Source organism: Geotrypetes seraphini, chromosome 4 (assembly GCF_902459505.1).
Source record: "Geotrypetes seraphini chromosome 4, aGeoSer1.1, whole genome shotgun sequence".
Lineage (NCBI taxonomy): Eukaryota > Metazoa > Chordata > Amphibia > Gymnophiona > Dermophiidae > Geotrypetes > Geotrypetes seraphini.
The window spans coordinates 165,508,376-165,532,628 of NC_047087.1; the positions used below are offsets into that span (position 1 = coordinate 165,508,376).

Genomic DNA, 24,253 nt, shown 5'->3' on the forward strand with positions numbered 1-24,253 from the left:
TCTCCACAGTGTTTTTGTTCTTAACATTTTTATAAACAATATTTCAGATGGGCTGTCTGGTAAATTTTGCTTCTTTGCAGATGATAGCAAAACCTGTACAGGTGGGTTTTTACTAGAAAGGTGTATAGATATGAAAATATATTATTTTATTTATTTATTTAATTTGTTTTCTATCCCATTCTCCCCAAAGAGCTCAGAATTTAAAGCCTATGCTGGTGTCCTTCAAAGCCTCTGATTACATAAAGCACTGTTTTGCTTAAAATTTGCTATTATTTTTGCTTAATGGATCAAATTTCTTGGTATTATACCTATAACCTTTATGTTTTCACACTCAGCAATAATACACTGATAAAAGACGTTAATGTACTTTCCTTTCACTAACCTAAGCATGCCACTAGGAACACCTCCTCTGACTATGATTAAAAGCACAATGCAATGATTTTTAGCTGCATTGAGAGTGAGCAATTTTCTGACACTAAACACAGGGAAAATGTTTTCTACCCATGGAAATTGTTTTCAAAATTGCCCTCGTCATATTCCCATATAAACATAACACACAGAGAGCTGCTCAGACAAACGCTTACCTTTGGTAGTAGACTGCCTCTATTCTGTTGGAAAACAAAATCATAATTCATGCTGGTCTGTATTAACCATAAGAAATATGAAAACCGAAGCAAACACATGGGATATGGGAATAATACCTTTATTTCTCATGATGGGGATCCTGAATTTACTCTGAGCTTTGCAGAAGGGTCATTCCCAACAAAGGAAATAAACAATTTTCAGACAGCCCATGTAATTGAAAACTGCTTGAGCACATTTACCATATGTAATTGCAGTTAATTTTCAAAACCAAACTATCTGGATAGCCTCTCTTGAAAATTATCTAAGGTAAAAGTAATCATGTACTTTGCACTTGCTATATGAGTAGACGGCTGGATAATGGAGGGGGAAGTGTAAAATACTGTGTGCACTTTGGGAAATCCCATGTACACAAGTTGTTTTACTCCCCGGGCCTAAATACACTCCTAAGAATGCCTCTTTTTGATCCAGTAAAAGTACACACGCAATGGAAGCCCACACATACTTTCAGCCTGTCAGAAGAAGGTCATTTTCAGACAGAACAATTTACTTGGGTAATGCTCAGTTTTCGCCTCCAGTAAACAATGTTTAACTTGCTGAAAGCTGCCAGCAGCACTGCCTGGTCTCCTGAGGATGTGATGGAGTGCTGATTTGCACAGCTGACAGTGCAGGAACAGCACCGTGATGTGCACGGTCTGAGGAATGTGAGCATTTACACAACAGGTTTGGCGTGACCAGGTGTATGCATATGTGAGGGAAACAGACCATAAGATGTATGTACAGTTTTGGGCACTCTGCATAAACATTCACTGTGCATCAGTTTAGCTGTGAGTTGCGTGCAGTGTTAGCTGACCCCATGCCCACAGAGGGTCAGCTCAGTGCGGCTCTGGGCTCTCAGTTCTTTGGCCTAAGACTGTATTTGGTGCAGTCTCTGGTGTTTGCTCAGACACTTGGCTTTTGATTCCTTCTACTTGTGTTTCCATCTCTGAGGGTGCTTCTTCCACAGGTGACCCTATCTTTTCCTCTTCACACCTCTGAGACACTGAAATATAAATACATACAAACAAGGGGGTGAGCTACACATTCCAAGCACTTTAATGTTGTGGTATAGTTTTTAAATGTTGGTTATAGGGTTTAAATATAATCTAGCTGATATTCAAAGCGATTTAAGCAGGAGCCTCTCCTGCCCACTTAAATATCTTCCTATTGTCCAATCCCTGATATTCAGCAGCTCTAAAGCGGGCAGTACTGTTGAATATCACCTCTGAATTGCCTCAGAAAAAATGGACAGGTCAGGGGTGGTACAGGGTGTAGTGATAGAGTGGAGCCAAGAATTATGCAGGTGCTAGCAGTATGTTTTACCTTTAAAATCCCCCGATCTCCTTCCTAGCCTCCAAAATAACACCCTTCTGCTCCAGCCTGCAGGAATCAGCCCCCCCCCCCCGAATTCTAGGTAGGCCCCATGCCTACCTGATGCCCATGGTGACCTGTTGGAGTCACTGTGGGCAGGAGTTGGAGTCATTGTGGCTACCCTTTGCAAATGGCTGCTGTAACCTCTCGCAGTACTTTGTGTAGTATCATGGATTGGCATGAGAATTTACAACAGCCTTTAAGAGAAGCCTCAAGGGACAGAAGTGAGTGGCATTTGCTCCTTTACAACAGCCTTTAAGAGAAGCCTCAAGGGACAGAAGTGAGTGGCATTTGCTCCTCCTCCCTTGACTCTCATTGACATCCATGGACATCAGGTAGGCCGGGGGGAGTGGGGGAAATTCTATCTAGACTTTGGTAGAGGGGGTTGAGGTTGGGGTGTTCATTTGGTGGGGAAGAGCCTTTGATTCCTATGGTCTGGAGGTAGGGGGGGGAGTAAAAAGGAGACTGGGGGAGAAAGTGGGGCCGTGGGGAAAATCAATTAAAGATGGCGTCGGAAGCGGGCGCCTGAGAGGAGGCTCTGCTATCGAGCTGCCACGAGTCTGCTGCGTGATCCTCCCCTACCTTGGAATGGGGAAGAGAAAGGGAGTGACCCGCATAGTCCCTCTGGCGGTGCCGGTAACCAAACAGCGGATGGTCCAGGTGACTTTTGCAGAGGCTTTCTCCCGCTCAGGCGTGTCTGTGGCTACTACTTTGGGGGGAAGCCTGGAGACCTCGGGTGACCCCATGCAGGCAGAAGGGGTGTCTTTGAGCCCTGAGCAGCGGATGGTGCCGCTTCAACCCAGAAGCACACCGGTGGTGGGAGAGTTGGAAGCGTCGTTCCTGAGGATGGAATCGTCACTTCCCGGCTTGGGAGGGAGCCCAGCTCAGGCCCTGGTGGAGGAGGGCGAGTCTGGAGAAGATTTTCTACCCCACACCGGGTCGGAGGTGAGAGGTGCTTCAGGAGGAGTCAGCTTGCAGTTTGGAGCATTGGAGAGACCCGCAAAGATAGATTTGGAGGCACTATTGCAAGCTATATTGGTAATAAATGCGAACCTTAAATTATCTATTACTACTTTATCCACTGACTATGGAACAGTCTTTTCCAAGGTTGAGCAACAAGGAGTAGATATTGCTCAAATGAAAGAGAATTTAGGGAAACAGGAGACTAAACTCTCCGAAACTGAACAAACAAACTTTGGATTATTAAAAGAAAGAATTTATATGGCTAGGAAAATGGAGAATTTTGAAAACCAGCTGAGGAAGAATAATCTGAGACTTTTGAACTTTCCTAAATCTCCAGTCATCTCTACTATGGAGATGGTTAGAAAATATTTCAGGGAAATATTGTGTATCCCACCGGATAATTTACTTCCCGTTAGTAAGAGTTAATTACTTGCAGTTAAAAGGTTCTGTGGAGGCTTCTACTCCTAATGAGATTCAAGGAGATAAAAGGGGGGAATTAGATCTGACAACCTTCCTAGAGAGTTCACTGGAGGTGGTAACTGAGAGAAAAACTCTATTAGTTACTTTAGCATTGGTAAATGGCCGTGATTATGTTATGCGTTTGTATTTCTGTCATTTGAATGATCAGTTTTTTGGGGCCAAAATTCGTATATTTCCCGATATGGCTCAAAAATCCCAGAAGCGGAGGAAGGATTCTTGGCATTAAGGTCAAGAATCCTGGCTTTGGGTGGTATAATTCCCTGTAAAATGTTTTATTACCTATCAAAACAAGAGTTACTTATTTTTTGAATCCAAACAACTGTTGTAATTTATTGAATTGAGAGAAGGAGGAGCACTTGTGGCCGATAATGTTTAGCTTGCTATACCAACTGTAGGTAACCCAGAGTTTTATACCGCATTTTCAGTATTTTGTTTTATTCTATTTGAGTTATTTCCTGTTGATCTCCTCTAATATTGTGGACTAAATATCTAATAATTGTTTTTCCTAATTTTATGATTTATTATCTAATATAATAAAGCCCTAAGCGCGCATGTGCACTCCCACCTGCGTGCTCCCGTTTTCCATGCGCTGTAGGGACCCGCAGGTAGGAGTGCGCATGCGCGTGGCGGTGCGGAGCCTGTCGGCCACGGCGGCTCTTGCCATCTGAAGGATAAAGCCAAGAAGCACAAAATCTATAAGGAGCACATCTGAAGATCTTATGAGAAGGCTGTAAATTGCAGTATATAGTACTCCCTCCCTCCCTTCCTGTAAGTTTGTTGTCTCCGCCACTGCCGTCCTTCCCCAGAACCCACGCTCGCGGCAGCAGAAAGAAGAGGCCGTACAGCACAGCGTCTCCCGAGGCTTCAGAGTGTGAACTGGCCAGGGTGACGTCAGCGGGGGCCGGACCAGAGCTGGAAGGGAGAGGAGCTTCTCTCCTCCCTCCTCCCCTCCCCCAATGGACTTTAATTTCTGCCTCCCAGGCTTCTCCTCCTGCTCCGGCTGGGCCCACGTAAAAACCCCCAGAGCTCGTTTCGGGTCCGGCAAGAGCTGCGGGTCCTGAAACCTTCCGATTCAAGCAGCGTCTGCAGCACTCTACACACCTGCCCTGATTTGCTGGGCAGTAGAAGGCCCCGAAGCAGCAGCGTGTAGAGTGCTGCAGACGCTGCTGGAATCGGAAGGTTTGTCGGGACCGCGGGAAGGGAAGGGGGGGCGGTAAGGAACTAAGGAGCCGGACAGACCGCGGGAAGGGAAATGGGGGTTAGGGGAAATGCTGCTGCTGCACAGGGAAGTGGTGTGGGGGGAGAGAAATGGAGGGGGAGGGAATGCTGCTGTGGCTGCTTCACAGGGAAGTGGTGGGAGAGAAATGCTGCTGCATAGGAGGACGTGAGAGAGACAGATAGAAAGAAAAGAAGATAGACACAGGGGCAGGGAGAGACACAGAAAGACAGACAGACAAAGGGGGCCAGGGAGAGAGACAGACAGCGGGAGGGAGAGAGAGACAGAAATAAAGACACACAGACATATATTCTAGCACCCGTTAATGTAACGGGCTAAAATACTAGTTATGTTATATTGATTTATTCAAGCTGTATGTATTTCGCTTGATTGAAATTTGAAAATTGCAAAAAAAAAAAAAAAGGAGACTGGGTTATTTTGGAATGCTTTAAAGGCAAAACATAGTTATGCGGGACCTGGCTGTTATTCAGTAGGGGTTACATAACTGTTTTATGTAGGCTCCAGCTGAATAACAGCCCAGACTTGCATAAGCTCTGACTGCTATCCCCAACAAATTTAGCCCCCCATATTTAGTGCTAGTGCCTGGACATGGTTCAGCACTGAATACTAGGGACCTATCTATTTGGTGATGGTAAGCATTTAAAAAAATGCTGACTGCTGCTGGCTGAATATCGGGAGTATTAGTATAATTAGTGCCACTATCCAGGTGATGAGCACTGCCTTTGTATGAAGAGCAGCAATATTCAGTCTGCTATCCAATTAGCTATCCAGATAAATTTAGGGCAGCCTTATCTACATAATGTACTGACTATCAGTGCTATCTGTATTGCTAGGTGAATGACCATGCCTTATCGCGCTCTATATGGATATGGCTGAGGTGGGTCTATATTTATTTTCAGGGGCACTATTTGTATACTCCCACTGAAAATTAACATAGAGGGCACTTATCTGTGTAGAAAAATGGAGGGACGGGGAGATATGATACAAAGATTTAAATATCTGAAAGGTATTAATATAAAAAAAATCTTTTTCAGAGACATATAATGGTCTTATAGGTTGGTATGGTCAGAGTCACAATACATTAAAAAAAAAAAGATGGTCAATATTCAGCCCAAGGTAGTCAGCATTTTTTTAAAATGCAGACTGCTTCATGCAGAATTAGTCCCAGATATTCAATGCTGGGTCATGGCATTGAATATCTGGATTTAATTCAGGATAAGAAAGTCACTGCATGTCCTGGCTGATATTCAGCTGGGACCCACATAACACATTTATGTGAAATCTGTCTGAATACTGGCTGGGAATTGCATAAGTGAACATAGGTTCACTGGGCCAGGGAGGGCCCAGTGTACTTGTGTGCCTAGGGGTCCTTAAATAATTAATCCTGCCCTGCCTGTCTAAACAGAACAGTGCTTATTCCTTTCCCCTACACTACCTCCTCTAAAAGATTTTGATCTTGTTGTGTCCCCAATCCCTTTACCTGTTTGTAAATTGTCCATTATTCGTTAGGTCTGTTTTAACTTTATTTGTTTGGTATTCCACATTTCTATGTTCTTCGCTTAGAAATTCTTTTTATATGTGTTTTTATCAAATTTTAAATAAATTTGAAACTTGACACTGGAATAGCAAAGGAAGACAAAACCAAGTCTAAACAATTTCCAGCAATGTGTGTAGGAGCAGACACAAGGTTCAGATTTAATTCTTTAGACTATGAAACAGACTGACTCTAGAGTTGATATGGTTGTTGGCATGAACATTAAAGTCTCCCAAAATAAGTAATCTAGAGTATTTAGAAGCTATGACAGCTAATGTTGAAACAGATGGCCCCATCTTTCAGTACAAAAATCTAGAGGACAATAAACTAGGAGAACATGTAGAGCAGTGTTTTTCAACTCAGTCCTGGAATACCCCCTTGCCAGTCAGGTTTTCAGGATATCCACAATGAATATGCAAGAAAGAAATTTGCATACATTGCTTCCATTATATAAAAATTTCTTTCATGCAGATTCATTGTGGATATCCTGAAAACCTGACTGGCAAGGGGGCACTCTAGAACCGAGTTGAGAGACACTGATGTAGAGGGACTGGTAGAAAGATTCTTGCAAATAGGAGTTTAGTATAAGGAAAACTTGTAACAGGTAACTGAACCATAGAGAATGTATCGGAATATACAAGAGCTAAGCCTCCTTCTCTGTGAACAGGGTGAGAGATACAAAAAAACAGAGAAGTTAGAAGGAAGACCAGCATATAAGTGAGAATCCTCTCCTGTTTTAAGTTACAGTGGAACCTTGGTTTACGAGCATAATTCGTTCCAGAAGCATGCTCGTAAACCAAATTGCTCATATATCAAAGCAAGTTTCCCCATAGGAAGTAAGGGAAACTGCTTTGATTGGTTCCACCTCATCCCCCCCTCCACGAGGCTGCTCCATTCCCCCCCTCCTTGAGGAATCCGACACTGTTCCAAACCCCTCCCCGCGATCCAACTTCCCCCCCCCCTGCGAACCGGCATCCCCCCGCTCGTGCTGACCCCCCTCCACCGCGATCCTATTTTCCCCCCTCCTGAGCAGTCAATGACACCCTTTACCCGACTTGGCACCAGTGCCGGTGCCCGAAGATCCTCCCTCTTCTGGCGCGGCTGGGCGGTGCGTCGGAGATCCTCCTTCTGGGCTGGGCTGGGCTGGAGATTGAGAACGAGACCAGAAGGCTTTGAGCATGCGCAAATGCTCAAAGCCAGTCCAGTCCAGCCCAGCCCAGCCCAGACCAGAAGAAGGAGGATCTCCAACGCACCGCCCAGCCCAGGCCGCGCCAGAAGAGGGAGGATCTTCGGGCACCGGCACTGGTGCCAAGTCGGGTAAAAGGTGTCATTGCCTGCTCGGGGGGGGGGGGGGGAAGTAGGATCGCGGTGGAGGGGGGGCAATGCGAGCGGGGGGGGTGGGATGCCGGATCGCTGGGGGGGATGCCGGATCGCCGGGGGGGGGGGGGGGGCGCTCGTACAGCGAGGCAAGCTCGGTTTACGAGGCACCAAGTTTACGAATGTTTTGCTCATCTTGCAAAACACTCGCAAACTGGTGCACTCGTAAACCGAGGTACCACTGTATATCTCTTTTAAGCATAACAAGTCAAAATAGTGTGAAGAAAGTTTACAAGAGTACAATACAAAAAATCCTAGGAGTGAGATGATTTAGGTATATTGTTTAAAACGTGTTTTATTTATGAAGTTTTTCATTTTGATTTTGATTTTAGTATAAACGCTATTCTTCCTCCTGATGAAGCAGCCAACGTGAAACATGATCGGTGTAGAGGAAGTAAAAGTGGAGATTGAATTTTTGCATTGGGATTTATTTATTCACTTAATAGCACAAATACGTTGTTGTGGATATCTTTCTGGAGCACAATTGGAATTGGAATAAGGACACTTGACTGACACAATTTGAGTTCGAACCAGCAACATTGCACTGACTAGAATAATCCAGGTCCTACGCACCCCAGACCTAAAGTTGATTCGGAACTTACCTTTTAAGCTAAGTACCACCTTTATATAACAACTACTAGAAAAAACCATTTTTTGAATTGACATTAGTTTCAAGTTTATCAAGTTTCAAGTTTATTAAAATATTTGTTTGACCGCTTAATCTAATTTCTAAGCAGTTAATATAATAAAATTATATAAAAACAAGTTAAACAGTTACATTGAGACGTATATTAAAACAGGGAAAACAAGTGACTTGCACAGACATACGGCAACAAAGGGATGGATGGGGAAGAACTACAATTGATATAGGATAGGCAAAACATAAATGGCTAAAACAATAGGTTATGTAAAAAATTATTAATAAAAATTAATATTTAATTATAAACTTGGCCCTTAAAAGGGCATTTTAACCAAAAGCATCTCGGAATAAAAATGTTTTAAATTCTATCTTAAATTGTTTTATATCTGATTCATTACGAAGATATACAGTGGTACCTCGGTTTACGAGTGTTTTGCAAGACGAGCAAAACATTTGCAAACTTGGTGCCTCGTAAACCGAGCGCGCCTCTATTTGCGAGCGCCCCCTGCGAACCGGCACCCTCCCCCTGCAACCCGGCACCCCCCCGCCGCCATCGGGCACCCCCCCGCCGCGACCTGAGGTCCCCCCAACCCACCCGAACCCTCTTCTTACTTTGATGTAGCCTCCGCACCTGCACCAGCATGTCCTGTGCTGTGCTGTGCTGTGCCGGTGCCCGAAAATCTGCCTCCGGTGCTGGGCCTTGAGCATGCGCACATGCTCAAGGCCCAGAACCGGAGGCAAATTTTTGGGCACTGGCACAGCACAGCACAGGACATGCTGGTGCAGGTGCGGAGGCTACATCAAAGTAAGAAGAGGGTTCGGGTGGGTTGGGGGGACCTCAGGTCACGGCGGGGGGGGGGGTGCTCGATGATGGCGGGGGGGTGCCGGATCGCGGGGGGGAGGGTGCTGGTTCGCGGAGGGGGCCTTCAGGGGGAGCAATGCCGATTCTCGTGGGGGGGGGGGAGCAGCGCTGCTGGCCTCGGGGGGGGGGGGGGGGGGGGGGGGGTGGGAACCTATCAAAGCGAGTTTCCATTATTTCCTATGGGGAAACTCGCTTTGATAAATGAGCATTTTGGATTACGAGCATGCTCCTGGAACGGATTATGCTCGTAATCCAAGGTACCACTGTATAGGCAATAAATTCCAGAGAGAAGGAACAGTAACAGCAAAATTGTTGGTGCGTAAAGTATTAATTGATTTTAAAGAAGGTATAACTAAAAGATTTTGAGAATTTGAGCGGAGGGATTTTGACGTAACATATGGGATTAAAAGGCTATTAATAAAATCAGGTTGGTTATTCAGTCTGGTTGTAAATGTTAAAAGTGAAATTTTATAGTTAATCCAATGTTCGATTGTCAACCAATGGGCGTTGATTAGGAGAGGGGAGACGTGATCATATTTCTTTGCCCCGCTAATGATCTTAATAGCGGTATTTTGGACGATCTGTAGTCGTCTGATTTCCTTTTTTGTAATGCCCTTATAAAGGGTATTACAGTAATCTAAACAGGAAATTACCAATGAGTGAATTAAAGTTTTCAGTGCGGCAGGTTCCAGTAACTTAGAAAGAGAATGAATCATTCTCAATCGATAGAAACATTTCTGGACGACTGCGCTGATATGAGAATGAAACAAAAATTTACTGTCAAGGGTAACGCCCAAAAGCTTTAAAGTTGGAACAGTTTTGATAGGGGAGGATTCAAATTTCAAGGGAGCTTGAAGTGTTGTACTTTCTTTTAACGGAAAAATCATTAGTTTAGATTTATTAATGTTAAGTGAAAGTTTGTTAACATCCAACCAAGATTTAATTTTTTCTAATTTGTGATTAATGAGGGCTACTTCTTCCTTATTATTTAAATCGATGGAATGAAGAAGTTGGACATCGTCCGTGTAAGCAAATGTGGTGAAACCGATGGATTGTGAGACAGTCAAGAGAGGCGCCAAAAAAATGTTAAAAAGTAGAGGAGATAGTATAGAGCCTTGCGGGATATCATGTTTACATGAGAAGGATTCAGATGAAGTATTATTGAAGACTACTTTAGAAGATCTATCTTTAAAGAAGGATATAAACCATTCCAAGACCTGGTCTGAGATACCGATTTCCTGAAGCCTTGTTAAAAGTAAACAGTGATCAATGGTGTCAAATGCTGAGGAAAGGTCCAAAGAGAAGAGTAAAACAGATTGATGATGGTCGAGAAAGTAGAGTATTTTGGTGGTAAGGCCTAGAAGGGAATATTCTGTTGAATGACAATGACGAAAGCCGGTCTGATTAGGGTGTAGAACATTGGTTTTCTCAACGAAATCAGAAAGTTGTTGGAAAACGATTTTTTTTTCTGTGAGTTTGGCCATAAATGGTATATTTGCTATGGGGCGATAATTGGAAGGATCTTGCATACTAACAGTTTTATCTTTAGTAATCAGATGGATAATTGATTGTTTCCAAATTTTAGGTAAGGATCCGGAGGACAGACTTGAATTGACCAACTCCTTGATATATGGACCAAAAATAGAATAGAATCGTTTTAATAGGAAAGGAGGAATAACTTCTAAGCTAGTTCCTTTTATATTAAGTGTGTTAATACATCTTTGTATTTCCTCCAAACTAGGAAGGGTGAAATGTGAGCATCTAGAAAAAGACAAAATGGTTGATGTAGTAGAGTCTGCACTGTCATAGGAAGAACGTGTGATCACGTTGAATGGAATTTTTTCTCTTATTTTTTGAACTTTGTTAATGAAAAATTCAGCAAGAGCTTTTGCTGAAGGAAAGGAACTGAGAATATTTGTTACCTTTTTCTGTGTGGTAAGGGATCTGACTATTGCATATAAAGCAGAAGAGTTTTTGCTTTATTGATTTGTTTGGTGTAGCAGTCTTTTTTTGATTTATTGATTTCAGATCTGTAGTATAGAGCGTGGTCTTTGAATTTATTATAGTTGGATGGTATTTTATTGTGTCTCCATTGTTGTTCTAAGCTATGCAATTGTCTTTTAATTAGAGTTAAATTTGAAGAATACCATGGGTTTTTTTGTTTTCGTGGAGAAATAGTAAAAGTAACTACTGGGGCAACTGAATTGAGAAGATTAACAATAGAGTGATTCCATATTTGAACTTTTTCATCTATAGTTGAGTTGGCTAATTGTTCGAGGGAGAGGTGAAAATTGGAAGATATATCAGCAGCTTTCAACTTATTATATTTCCTAGTGGTTATTGTTTTTGGTTTTAGAGTGCTATGATGCTTTGATATGAGTTTTTGGAATGAAATTAAGAAATGGTCAGACCATGGAACAGGTGTAATTGAAGGCGCTGGGAAATTATTACTTTCAGAAGAAGAGATTAGTGCCATATCTAAGGTATGGCCAGCGATGTGAGTTGGATCAGATATTAATGGACTTAGTTCTAGATCATTTAGAAAAGTAAGAAAATCTGATGTAATAGTATTGTTGGAGTCTTCAAAATGAATATTGAAGTCCCCTAAAATAATCGGATTAGCTGAAGTGACACAGAAATCCATAATTATGGATTGCAGGTGGGTCAAGACTGAGACATTAACGGGTGGAGGAATGTATAAGAGTAAGAAGTTTAATGAGGGTGAGGATTTGCATTTAACTTCCAAATATTCTAATGGACTGTTGTTATTCGTAGAAAATTCAAAGTCAGCTAAAATACGAGAGCGATAGATTACTGCTACGCCCCTTCCTTTCTTTGATGAATGGTGATTATATTGATAAGTGTAACCAGGGGGACAAGAAAAGGCCAAATAACTCTCCTCTCCTTTACTAAGCCAGGTTTCAGTAATAAAAAGAAAATCAAATTTGTTTTGTAAAATAATGTCTAAAATGAGGTGATATTTAGATTTAAGGGACCTAGAATTAATAAGTCCGATGTTTATAAAATTAGTGCAGGATAAGTTTGAACCCTGAAGTATCTGGGTAGATGCAAGATTGGTGAAATGTGGGTCTGTGTTAGGAAGGCCACGGGGAATAGTTCCAGGGCGATGGCCCCAATGAACAAGAATTGGAAGATAAGGAACAGACATGCTAAAAAATAGATTAGCTAATAAAAAAAGTAAAAACCTGTGTATTTGAAAGTGAAATACGACAGTATGGAGGCACACTTAGGAGGCGCACAAAGGAGCACACTAAGGAGCAGGGCCTGCTCCTTAGGTGCGCTCCTTTGGCGCGCGCCGAAGGTGCACGCCTTTGCGGCACGAGCAGCACGAGTGGGCGGGGTCAGCAGCGCCGCCGCCTTGCGGCGGGAAAGGAAAAGGTTGGTGAAAGCCAGGAGTAGAAGTTGTTGAGTTAATGCTTTAAAAACATAAACATCCATGAAGGGGAATCCTAAGTGTCCCTGAAACATAAGAATCGAGATTCTGCCAAGCTTTTTTCCATCTCTTCAGCAAGTACTAATTCTGGCAAAGCACTTCAGTCCATTTCCTCATATTCTTGGTAATATCAGGGCTGCTTCTTCTGACTCTGGGTTCAACATTTCCACATCAGTGGACTCTGGAGGAGGTGTAGGCTCTTCCAACATGAGAGCCTCCTTTGACTGCCCTTTTCAGTCATATATGAGGTAGGCAGGTAGAAGGGTGCGATGATGTCTGGATATAACATCATTGCTTTACAACACTACTGTGTTTGAATGATGTTTTAAACTGAGCACTCACACGTATAAGGAGGTTTTAATGAATATTTAATTTTGTTAGTTATTGAATTCTTAAGTATTTTCAATGTTTTTTGTGAATTCATATCATACTTAGTTTCTCTCCCAAAAAATTTTTTTGAAAGAAGATCATAAACACACGGAGCTTCGGATTTGATAGATCTACAATTGATAAGACCCCACTTGAGGGAATGAGCAGAGAGAAGAGGGGCTCTGTGACTTAGCGTTAGGTATCTCTCCTTCTTTGAGGAGAAACTCAAGAGTTTTATAAGGATGATGGCCCCAGATAACGGGGACTGAGTCATAGTAAACCCTGACAAACCTAGGTTTATGTCTGTGAAAAGAAAGGAGCAGATTCCATGTCCTAGAATAAGGCGTAGACAGAGTATATTCATAGAGAACCTGGGAAAAGTAGAATTTCCTAACATTGCCCCTGAATCTACCACCCCTCAACCTCAAATTATGTCCTCTGGTTTTACCATTTTCCTTTCTCTGGTAAAGATTTTGTTCTACGTTAATACCCTTCAAGTATTTGAACGTCTGAATCATATCTCCCCTGTCTCTCCTTTCCTCTAGGGTATACATATTCAGGGCTTCCAGTCTCTTCTCATACATCTTCTGGCGCAAGCCTCCTATCATTTTCGTCGCCCTCCTTTGGACCGCCTTAAGTCTTTTTACGTCCTTCGCCAGATATGGTCTCCAAAACTGAACACAATACTCCAAATGGGGCCTTACCAATGACCTGTACAGGGGCATCAACACCTTCTTCCTTCTACTGACTACGCCTCTCTTTATACAGCCCAGCATCCTTCTGGCAGCAGCCACTGCCTTGTCGCACTGTTTTTTCGCCTTTAGATCTTTGGACACTATCACCCCAAGGTCCCTCTCCCCGTCCGTGCATGTCAGCTTCTCTCCTCCCAGCATATACGGTTCCTTCCTATTATTAATCCCCAAATACATTACTCTGCATTTCTTTGCATTGAATTTTAGTTGCCAGGCATTAGACCATTCCTCTAACTTTTGCAGATCCTTTTTCATATTTTCCACTCCAGTAACCGAGAAAATATTAGCGCGTAAAATGTTAATGTGCCTTAACAAAATCAGCTGACATGTGTTGGGGGTTACATGACTGATGTCATGGAAGCGTGTCCAAGTCCCTGGGGAGCTAATTGTTCAATTACTGGAACCAGGTAATGTTTTGGGAGTCACGTGACCCAGACGTCATGAAAACACGTTCAAGTCTCTGGGGAGCTAATTGTTCAATCACTGGGACCAGGTAATCAGTTATGCAGCCAAAAGTGCTGTAGCCAAATATACATAGGCCCTCTTTTACTAAGGTGCGCTAACCGATTAGCGTGTGTTAATCATTTTAGTGTGCGCTAAATGCTAACATGTACGTGTTAGTCTATGGACGTGTTAGCGTGCGCTAATTCGATTAGCGTGCACTAATCAGCGTGCCTTAGTAAAAGAGGGGGTTAGCTCTCAAAGCTAACTCCAGCAGGTTTACAGCAGCCAATTAAAACTTTGGAATGAATTAGGGGTATGAAACCTCTTCCTATTACAAGTATAGTACTGTTAGAATTGAATGTGCTCACCAACAGATCTCTCAGTGCCTTCAGCTTCTGATGTGGACTGTGTCTGACTGTCTGTGATGGACACCAGCTCAGTTTCAGGTTTATTCTTCCGTTTTTTTACTGGTGACCTCTGCTGCCTGAGCAGAGGAATTTTTACACCTACAAGTAATTAGAAAAATTAGATGGCTCAGCCACTGGGTCTCAAACCTGTACTAGGGGACTCAAAGACAATCTGATTTTCAGGATACAGTACAAGTATACAAATCTAGACTGATTGGGAATTGGGTCAGTCTGGGTTTTCGGATGTTCCAGATTCTCAGGCAATACTTTTAAAATTCAGATTTAAGGAATAACAAAGAGATGAACAAGCTAATTTTATTCACTAACAAATACAGAATCCTTCATTTATCACAATGGATATATTTACAGGAAAATATATAAAGAAACATAAATATTATGGGGCTCATTTTCAAAACAGAAAGATGTCCAAAAAATGTGGTACTTGGATGTTTTTCTTGCTAAAATATCCAAGTCGCCATTTTTGAAACCAACTTTCTAGTCATTTTACTAGGCTTTTTGTCTGCAGTGTGTCTAAATCTCAAGGGGCATGTTGGAGGTGTGTTATGGGTGGGATTTGGGAGGGCTTATCACTTAGACATTTTGCAGTGATGATTGAACTTTTTACAAAACATTCAGGGCACAATTTGGACATTTAGGGCCAGACCTGTTTTAAAAATGAATAAGGGTCACAAAGGTGCCCAAACTGACCAGATGACCACTGGAGGAATGAAGATATGGCTCTTCCACACTCCCCCAGTGGTCACAAACACCCTCCCACCTCCTAAAGACCTGAATGAAACAGTACATATCTGTCTCTATAATAGCTGCATATAGCATGGCCAGTCCTAGTACCACAGCAAGCATGTGTCTGGAGTAGCCTGTTGGGCAGTACAGTGGACTCCAGAGAAGAAGACCCAGGCCCATATCCCACTTGTGGGAGAAAGTGTGAACCCACCAAAACCCACCCAAAATGTACTGTATCTGCATATAGGTGACATCTACAGCCATAATGGCTATTGGGGTGGTAGGCAGGTGGGTCCATAGGTTTTGGGGGTGTTTTAGAGGACACAGCATATAATGTAAGGGGGTTCTGGTGAGATGTGTACCTAGCACCCTTTATGTGAAGTTCACAGCAGGGCCCTCCAAAGTTGCTCCACAGCTCTGCATGGCCAGTCTAGTATAGATGATGGCCCTGCCTAAGTCCCAATGGCTTGGTTTTGGATGTTTTGCATTTGGACATTTTTGTTTTTGAAAATGGCCAAAAAAGATGGATACACTAAGGGCCTAAACATCTAGATAAGTCATAAAAAAAGACTTCATGCAGTTTTGAAAATGGACATTTTCTGCACCCAGTTTTTGCACATTTTTCTCAAAACATCCAAGATGGACTTAGACATCCTATCAAAAATGCCACTGTATGTCTGATTGAATTAGACCACATTAAGAGAGTCAAATAAAACAGGAATTTTATCTTAAAATTTGTTTTTTAATGTTTGTTTTTTTCTGTTTGTAACATTTACTATAAAAGCTCCATCATCACCATCTCTTTCTCCTTTTTTCCTCGAGTGTCCAGATTCTTGGGCAGTCCAGATTGCAATTTTAAAGGGTCAGGCAGAATTTTCAGGTGGTCCAGATTTCTGTCTTGTGGATTTTTTGACTTGTAATGTATCCACAATGAATATGCATGAGATAGATTTGTAAACACTGGCTCTCTTACATGAAGATTTATCGTATGCATATTCATTGTGGATAACCAGGATAAGTTTGGAAACCACTGCTATAAGTAGTAACTTGATTAGATTTAGTTCAGGATACAGTGCTGTTGCCCCTTAAATACTACTGAGATAAGATGCCACCTGAAATATAAACAGAAGTCTGGTAGCCTCACTCCAAAAGAAGTCAGTAAGAAACTTTTTTTAAATAGACTAGAGTAGCAGTCCTTAGGATACACACAGCCAGTCAGGTTTTCAGGTGATCCACAATGAGATAGATTTACTGTATATACAAGGGAGTTACTGCATGTAAATGTATCTCCAGCATAATTATTGTGTATATCCTAAAATCCTGGCTAGTTCTGCTCCAAGGAGTGGGTTAAGAACCCCTGGACTGAAAGGCTGCTGCAATGGCTCTGGAGCTGCATGTTGTGACTGGACTCGGAGCCAGTGATTGCAGAGTTCTGGAGGAGACCTGGTGCATGCCTCCCAGCTGAATATTGTCCTTGCAGTGACTGGGCTATGTGAGTTGAGAAACGGGGAAACCCCCAGGGAGTTGCCAATGAAGACCACAGCAAATCAGATTGGTCTGAAAGCCCAAAGGAGTCAGAGAAAGCTTAATTTCTGTGAACAAAAAGAAGAATTAAGCACCTATTTAACTCTTTTCACACACTGGATGCTCAGCTTTAAAACAAAAGTTTGTAAAGAGAATTAATATTAATCCTGTATCAATACACTCACCACCCAGCTGACACATGGCCCTGTTCTGTTCACAGCATGTCTGGGTCTACTGTAGATGTGCCCTTGAGTCAAACTGGCTCCTGGTAACCACACGAGGGACCCCTCCTCACAGTTTTCTTCACATGATACAGAAGTAGTCTGCCATTGCCTTCTGTGCACTGTGAGACACACTATGTTGCCCCTGTCCAACACAGGGGGGAATGAACTGGCCCAATATCAGTCCCAAGGCAAGGGAGGATTCAGTGACTTTGCCCAAGGCTTCAAGGACCCAATGTGGGATATGAACCTGGGCCTTCCAGTTTGCGTCTTATGTTAGGTGGGACATACCAAGTTTGCAGAATAAGTAAACATGTAATTCTACATTTACTGTGCAGAATCAGGGTCAGATTTTATAAATGGCGCCTAAATTGGCAGCCGCCTGCAAAAACGGCTGTCAATTATGCTTAGGTGCTGTTTAAAGAATCGTGGCTAATGGTGCCTATCAGAAAACTTAGGCGGCTGCAATGTAGACCAGGGTTTTACTGGCCTACATTGCAGATGCCTAAGTTGTTTAGTAAATCAAGCCTAATGGTGCCTAAGTCCCGCTCTGCCACTAACTATGTCCTCTTAGGCTAAGGCATCATTAAACATTCTGCTCTAGACGTGATTACAGTGCCTACACTGTAGACACTTCCCGGTACCTACTTTTTTAAAATGAGATTTTAATCAGTTTTAAATGACGTGGTCAATTACTGTGCCAGTTACAGCCAATTAAAACAATTAAGTTAGGCAGCAGCAGGGCACCTACAGCCGCCTAACTTATGACACTGTTTATAGAATCTGGCCCTCAGTATCCAGCTCGAGCACATGGTCCAGTAATCCATAAGGCTTTATATCCATACATGTTCATTCACACTCACCTTCCAGCTCTGACATGCCTGCCTGGTCCCTGAGCTGTTCTTCATGTACTGAGATGGCACGCCTGTTCTGGAAGGGCTTCAACCGATATCTGGGTTTCAGCTGATTGTCTGAAGCAGAATGTGAAGCACAGATTAAATTAGATAGAAAAACAGTTCTCTGTACTTCTTCCTTTCTTTCTGCATTGCTGGGTTCTAATCAGGGATTCTTAATTCATTCCCCAGGACATACCTGGCCATTCAGGTTTTCAAGATATCCAAAATGAAGATACATGAGGTAAATCTGCAAACCTGGCTGGTTAGGCATTTCCGAAGTCTGGGTTAAGATCCACAATACTAAGGTCCTGCTGCACAGTTGAATTTAGCTTGTACTTACAAGAAACAAATACTAGGACCAACCCCATGACTCAGGTTGTAGCATTTTGCATTACAGTAAAAATGACTTTAATTCAACACTTCAGCAGGGCCAGAGGGATTGAAGACACCATAGAAGCAAGATGCTTCATCCTAATCAGTGAGGAAAGACAGCCAACATTGACGTTAGTCACAGAGCTAGGGGCTAGATTCATTAACCTGGCAGATCGTGTCTGATCCGTATGCAATCCGTGAGCCTCCAACCAATTCACGATGGGTCCATAGTCAAATGGGGGTGATCGGAGGAACACCCCCACCGACGACATGGATTGCTGGATAGCAATCCTGACGCATGCGCAGACCATCTCTTTGCCTGTCGATGGTCTGCACATGCTCTCTCCGCGCAAGGAAGACACTTCTGAACTGGAGTCAACTGCAGCAGGGAACGAGGGGAATTGAAAAAAAGTGTGGATGACTGGAGATAAATAAGAAATCATTCTGCACTTGGCCATGTTGATTGTATACCCCCTCTACATTCATCATTGTGGTATTTTGCAGGAAGGGGAGGGGAGCAATCAGAAAAGAAGCTTCACACGAATCCTAGGCCTTTTTTAACCTGCCCCGACTCTCCTGCTCTTCGCCACCTTCCCTGTAGTGCAAGCCTGCAGGTTTAAAGCGGGGCTGCACTGCGGCGTGTTCTGGAACGCGCCATAGTGCAGCCCCACTTTAAACCCGCAGGCTCGCACTGTAGGGAAGGGCAGCAGAATCCAGAGTTGGGGCAGCAGAGATCAGTCTGGGTGGCAGAGAGCAGGGGAAAGTTTGGATTTCAGGCTGTGGGGCGAGAGTAGAGTGGAGATTCGGGGCGGAGAGCAGGGCAGTGAGTTGGGGCAGAGAAAGGGCGGCGAGAGGAAAGTCGGGGCGGCAAGGCAGAAGTTGGCAGAGAGCAGGAAAGGTTGTGAGCAACTGGTCCTCACCAGTCACTTCTTTTTTGATCGGCCAGCCCAGTTGGTGTTCCTGAAAAAGTTTAGTGAATCGCGTCCTTCCTGCTTTGCATGCCGTTTACCCTCATTTGCATGCGCGGATCAGAATCGGATCAGCTTCGAGGTTAGTGAATCAGGTCGGGGTCGCAAACCGATTGGTAAGCTCAGTGAATCTAGCCCTAAGAGCTGGACTTGGAGACTGCTTCTAATCCTTGCTCTGGCAAGGGCTTGAGAGTAGAGAGTTGCATGGGGACAGAAATCCCACCCGTCCCCTAAACACTAGCCAAATTTGTTTTCTTTTTCGGAGACTTTCAGTGACTGCGACACCTGCTGCCTGCCAGCTATTGAACTCTGCCGCGTCCCACCTGTACAGGAACAGGAAATTGCATCACAGGACGTGGGACGCAGCAGAACGAAGAGTTCTCCTGCCAGTGATTCCCGCTGCCGCGTAACTGATGATGAATCGCATGCGTTTTAAACAGAGCAACTGGAAACATAAAAACGGAATGAAATAAGGCATAATGTGTGAGGGCAATCGGAAGGAAATGTGATTGAATTTGAGAGAGTGTGACTGAGAGGTGTGAATGAAGTGAGAACCGAATGGAGCTGGTTAAAGCACTGTGTGTAAAAAATACTCCACGGACGAGGGTAATTGCATATGCAAAGTGGTGGAAATGCTGTTAAGGGAAATGTTGGTGTGTTGACCAAGGGAAAACAAATAAATTAAAAAAAGGAAGACTAACAAAAGCAAAGAGAAAACAGATGGCAGCTGACCGTAGTACCATGATGAAAATCTAAATATCGAAAAAGGCTCAAGAACGGTTATCGAGAAATTTGACAGCTGTAAGTGTGCAGGAGTAAGCAAAAGGGGAACACTATCAGGAGAAAAAGAAATTGCTACAGGTAAAGTATAGGTTGCACCTGTCTTGAATATGGCACTGTTCCCACACTAAAGCTCTTGGAGTTACTCTTGACTGTAAATTCTCCTATCATAATCACATCAGAAATGTTTCCACCATCTTAGAATGATATGGTCTCTAGCCAAACTACTAGATCCATCATCTTTAAATACATTAATCCACTCTCTGGTTATTTCCTGTATAGACTATTGTAATGCCCTGTACAAGGGCAACACCAAAAAGGAAATAAGACGCCTTCAGATAGTACAGAATACTGCTGTTAAGATCACTTATGGCGCAAAGAAACACGATCATGTCTCTCCCCTTCTAATCGATGCTCACTGGCTGCCTATCAAACATAGAATTAGTTATAAAATTCTACTATGAACATTTACTACTCGTTCATACAGCCACACCAGAGTTTATTGATAGACTGCTTACTCCTTATCACCCCGCTAAATCTCTTCGTTCCATATCACAAAACCTTTTAGTTGTACCGTCTTTGAAATTAATTAATACGTTGAGATCTAATAATTTCGCTGTTACTGCAGCCACCCTATGGAATTCATTGCCCAACCACTTACGTGTGGAAACCTCGATAAAGCAGTTTAAAGCAAAACTCAAAACATTTTTATTTCAGGATGCTTTTGGATAAAACTGTCCTTTTTAGGACTAAATTAACGATAGTCCCTTTCCCTACCTGTTGTTTTATCCCTAAGTGTGCTTTATCTTAAATTATTGTAGTTCAGTCCTACTTTCCCAATTGTGTCCAGTTAGTATATGTGTTTATGTTAAAGTCTACTAACTTGATACTATATTGTATAATATTTTAACATTAATTGGTTTTGTTTCTTTTAATGATTTCTCTTTTATTATTGCTGTACACCGCTTAGAAATTTGAATAAGCGGAATAAAATTTTTTAAATAAACTTGAAAGTGAAAGTAAAAAAGTTAAACGGAGTCACCGTACTCGCCTGGAAAAAAAGAGCTAAACTGGAAAACCAGTAATGGTACCAGAAAGACAGGCTAGTGGCAAATAGAAATGCACAAAGTTTAGAATACAAATGATAAAAAAATGGACTTGCATGTCAATGAGAGCAAGGTAGAAATGAGTGTCCATAGTAAAACTAAGGGCTCCTTTTACTAAGGTGCGCTAGCATTTTTAGCGCACGCAGCAGATTAGCGGCTAGAACTTAATGCCAGCTCAATGCTGGCGTTAGCGTCTAGTGCGTGCGGCATTGTAGCGTGCACTTTTCCGCTCGTTAATGCCCTAACGCACCTTAGTATAAGGAGCCCTAAAGATCACTAGAAGAAAGAGCGCAACAGCGGGCACCCGTGACCATTTCGGGCCGTAGGCCCGTGCCTACTGGGCCTACCCTTTAATCTGGCCCTGGAAAAGACGAAGATCACTGAACAGTGAAGCTCAGAGGCCAGCATGAATAGCCTGCTCTCCAAAGGCTGGGGTGAAAAGAAATGTTTTTAGCGCAGTCTTGAACTATGAGTTTGCAAATGGAGAAGAGGGAATATGTACCATTTTAACAGGTGCATTTTTTTCTTTCTTTTTTTTTAACTTTTAAGTTTATTGAATTTGTTGAAAAATAAAAACAATAAATTCCAACATTCAGTGGATGCATGCTATTTTTTCAATGCATCCACCAAATAAACCAACCAACCAACAGTAACTTCCCCCTCCATTAACCCACTATAAACCAAGCACAGGGACAGATAAATCTATAAGGTCTGTATAGTTTGCATAAACTTAAGCAATAAAATTGCTGAGAGCATCACCATTGTTTCTCAAATAGCCCAAGTTTAAATTTACATATTGCCGTTAGCTGGTACATGGAATACTGCTGCTCTGATTTCACTACTATCCTTTTCTAGTCTGGGGCAATACTGCTTCCAATGTGCAGCAACCACTATTCTAGCTGCTATCACCCCCAGCTGTAGTAGGACATCTCCCTCATCCAGCTCTAACACAGCAAAGTTCAGGAGCACAATCTCCGTGGTAGGAGCTATCTGATGATGACACAAGCTTCTCATCCAACTCCACATTCAGTTCCCAAGTTTCCATACCAAGTTATATTTAGTCAATTTTATGTAAATCATACCCTAATTCTATAACAGGGTGCCAATAGCTAGATGCCATTTTTGCATGTATGTTAGATAATACTTTCTCTTATGCACGTATAATTTACACTTAATGTGCATAAGTGCTATCCTATAATTTATATGCATGAGTCATAAGTGTTTTGTTCTGTTTTTGACTTGATACCATTTGTATCTCTTTTTTTAAAATATAATAAACAGTGAACTCAAAAAAATAAATAAAAAGGGCATACACATGGACTGGGTGACCAGTTACATGTGTAATTTACAGAATAATGTAGGTCACACGCTAAAGTGTCATATTTAAGTATGAGCGATTATGCCTGCCATATACATGGCATAATTGTTCATGTTTTATATAAGCACATCAATGCTCTCAGGCTAGAATTCTCTAATGGCACCTTGCTGCACAGAAGCAGCATCGGCACAAAAACTGTGGCATCCAGTTATAGAATTGCTCTCATTCTCAAATCATCTAATGAAACTCCCAGCAACAAGTATAGAGCAGAAGTAGAATGACAAAAAACATTCTGTTCACACTTGGTTGTCAAACCAGTGAGAGCAATACAAACTCTCTCTACGACCAGATAGTGAGAATTACCTATTGATGTCAGTACTGCAAACATTTTAGAACACCAGCATACCTCCAGCTGAAAAAAGAGAACCAGTCTACACAGAATCTATATGTTAAAAGAATTCTTCTCTGTTGTTACAAAAGGAAAACATAGAGCTGCCTAGTAAAAAACTAAAATATAAAATAAGAGACTGCAGATTACATACAAATACCTGGCCAAAAAAACAGAAACTGAAATCTCAAGAAACTAGCCTGTCCAAATTAGAGAGTTGCGCGGGGACAGAAATCCCACCCGTCCCCACCCGTCCCCGCCAAAATCCCACCCATCCCCACCCGTCCCCGTGAGGAATCCCTCCGTCCCCACCCGTCCCCGTGAGGAATCCCTCCGTCCCCACCCGTCCCCGCGAGGAATCCCCTCCGTCCCCACCCGTCCCCGCGAGGAATCCCCTCCGTCCCCACCCGTCCCCGCAAGGAATCCCCTCCGTCACCATCCTTCCCTATAAACTTCAGAAATAGTTATTTTATTTAATTATGCTACTGAATTAAAGGCTCTGGTAGAGACCCATTTACAAATAAGCAAAGAGACTATTAATTTGGAAATATTAATTGGGAAGAATACATACTTTGTAAATGGGTTTCTACCAGAACCTCTAATGTAAATATAAAATATAAATACTCAGCTGATGAGAACCCACAAACTGTCAGCTGAGGACTTCCTTTGCAGTTGGCCTGGGGTCCCTTTTGCCAAGCTTGGCAGGCAGCAGTAGCGTCCCTGAGTCTCAGATGCTGGCACCTCAGTGGCTCATGGATGCTGCCAGCGACTGCTGCGCTTGGTGGAGGGGAGTTCTGACCATCTCTAGAGGAGGTCCTCTGCTGGCGGTGCTTGGGGATCCCCACCAGTCACAGCAAGGGCCAACAAGTACTTCAACACTGTAGAAATAAAACCAGAAATGCATTTCCTTTTCTTTTGAACACAAAACAAAGATATCTGCCATATACATTTCCCAAGGCAGATGACTCTATGCAATGTCACCTCGGTAACAAAATACAAAAATAGACAAATACACCCCCTCCCTTTTTACTAAACCACAATAGTAGGTTTTAGCACAGGGAGTTACGCTGAATGCCTCGCGCTGCTCTCAATGCTCATAGGCTCCCTGCGCTAAAAAACAATATTGCGGTTTAGTAAAAGGGAGCCATAGTGCAAAATATAGACAGCAGATATAAATTCTCAAAACAGACACATTTTGATCACTAAATTGAAAATAAAATCATTTTTCCTATCTTTGCTGTTTGGTGATTTCATGAGTCTCTGGTTGCACTTTCTTCTTCTGACTGTGCATCCAATCTTTCTTCCTTTCTTTCAGCCTCCTGTATGTTTCCTCTCCTCCAGACCTCATTCTCTCCCCCAACTTTTTCTTTCTGTCTCCCTGTTCCCCCTTCTTTCTGTCTCTCTGTCTGCCCCCTTTCTTTCTTT

General features: G+C 42.8%; 1 protein-coding gene across 1 annotated transcript in view; it reads right to left on the reverse strand.

Annotated features, from left to right (window-relative positions):
- Positions 1–687: 687 nt before the first annotated feature.
- Positions 688–24,253, reverse strand: part of CARMIL2 (capping protein regulator and myosin 1 linker 2) — a 582,193-nt gene continuing 558,627 nt past the window's right edge. The window contains exons 27-29 of the mRNA XM_033941489.1: positions 17,864–17,971; positions 14,473–14,610; positions 688–1,624 (exon numbers count right to left, since the gene is read on the reverse strand). Of these exons, the coding sequence (XP_033797380.1) occupies positions 1,458–1,624; positions 14,473–14,610; positions 17,864–17,971 (413 nt within the window). The 3' untranslated portion in view covers positions 688–1,457. The remainder of the gene's footprint in view (positions 1,625–14,472; positions 14,611–17,863; positions 17,972–24,253) is intronic.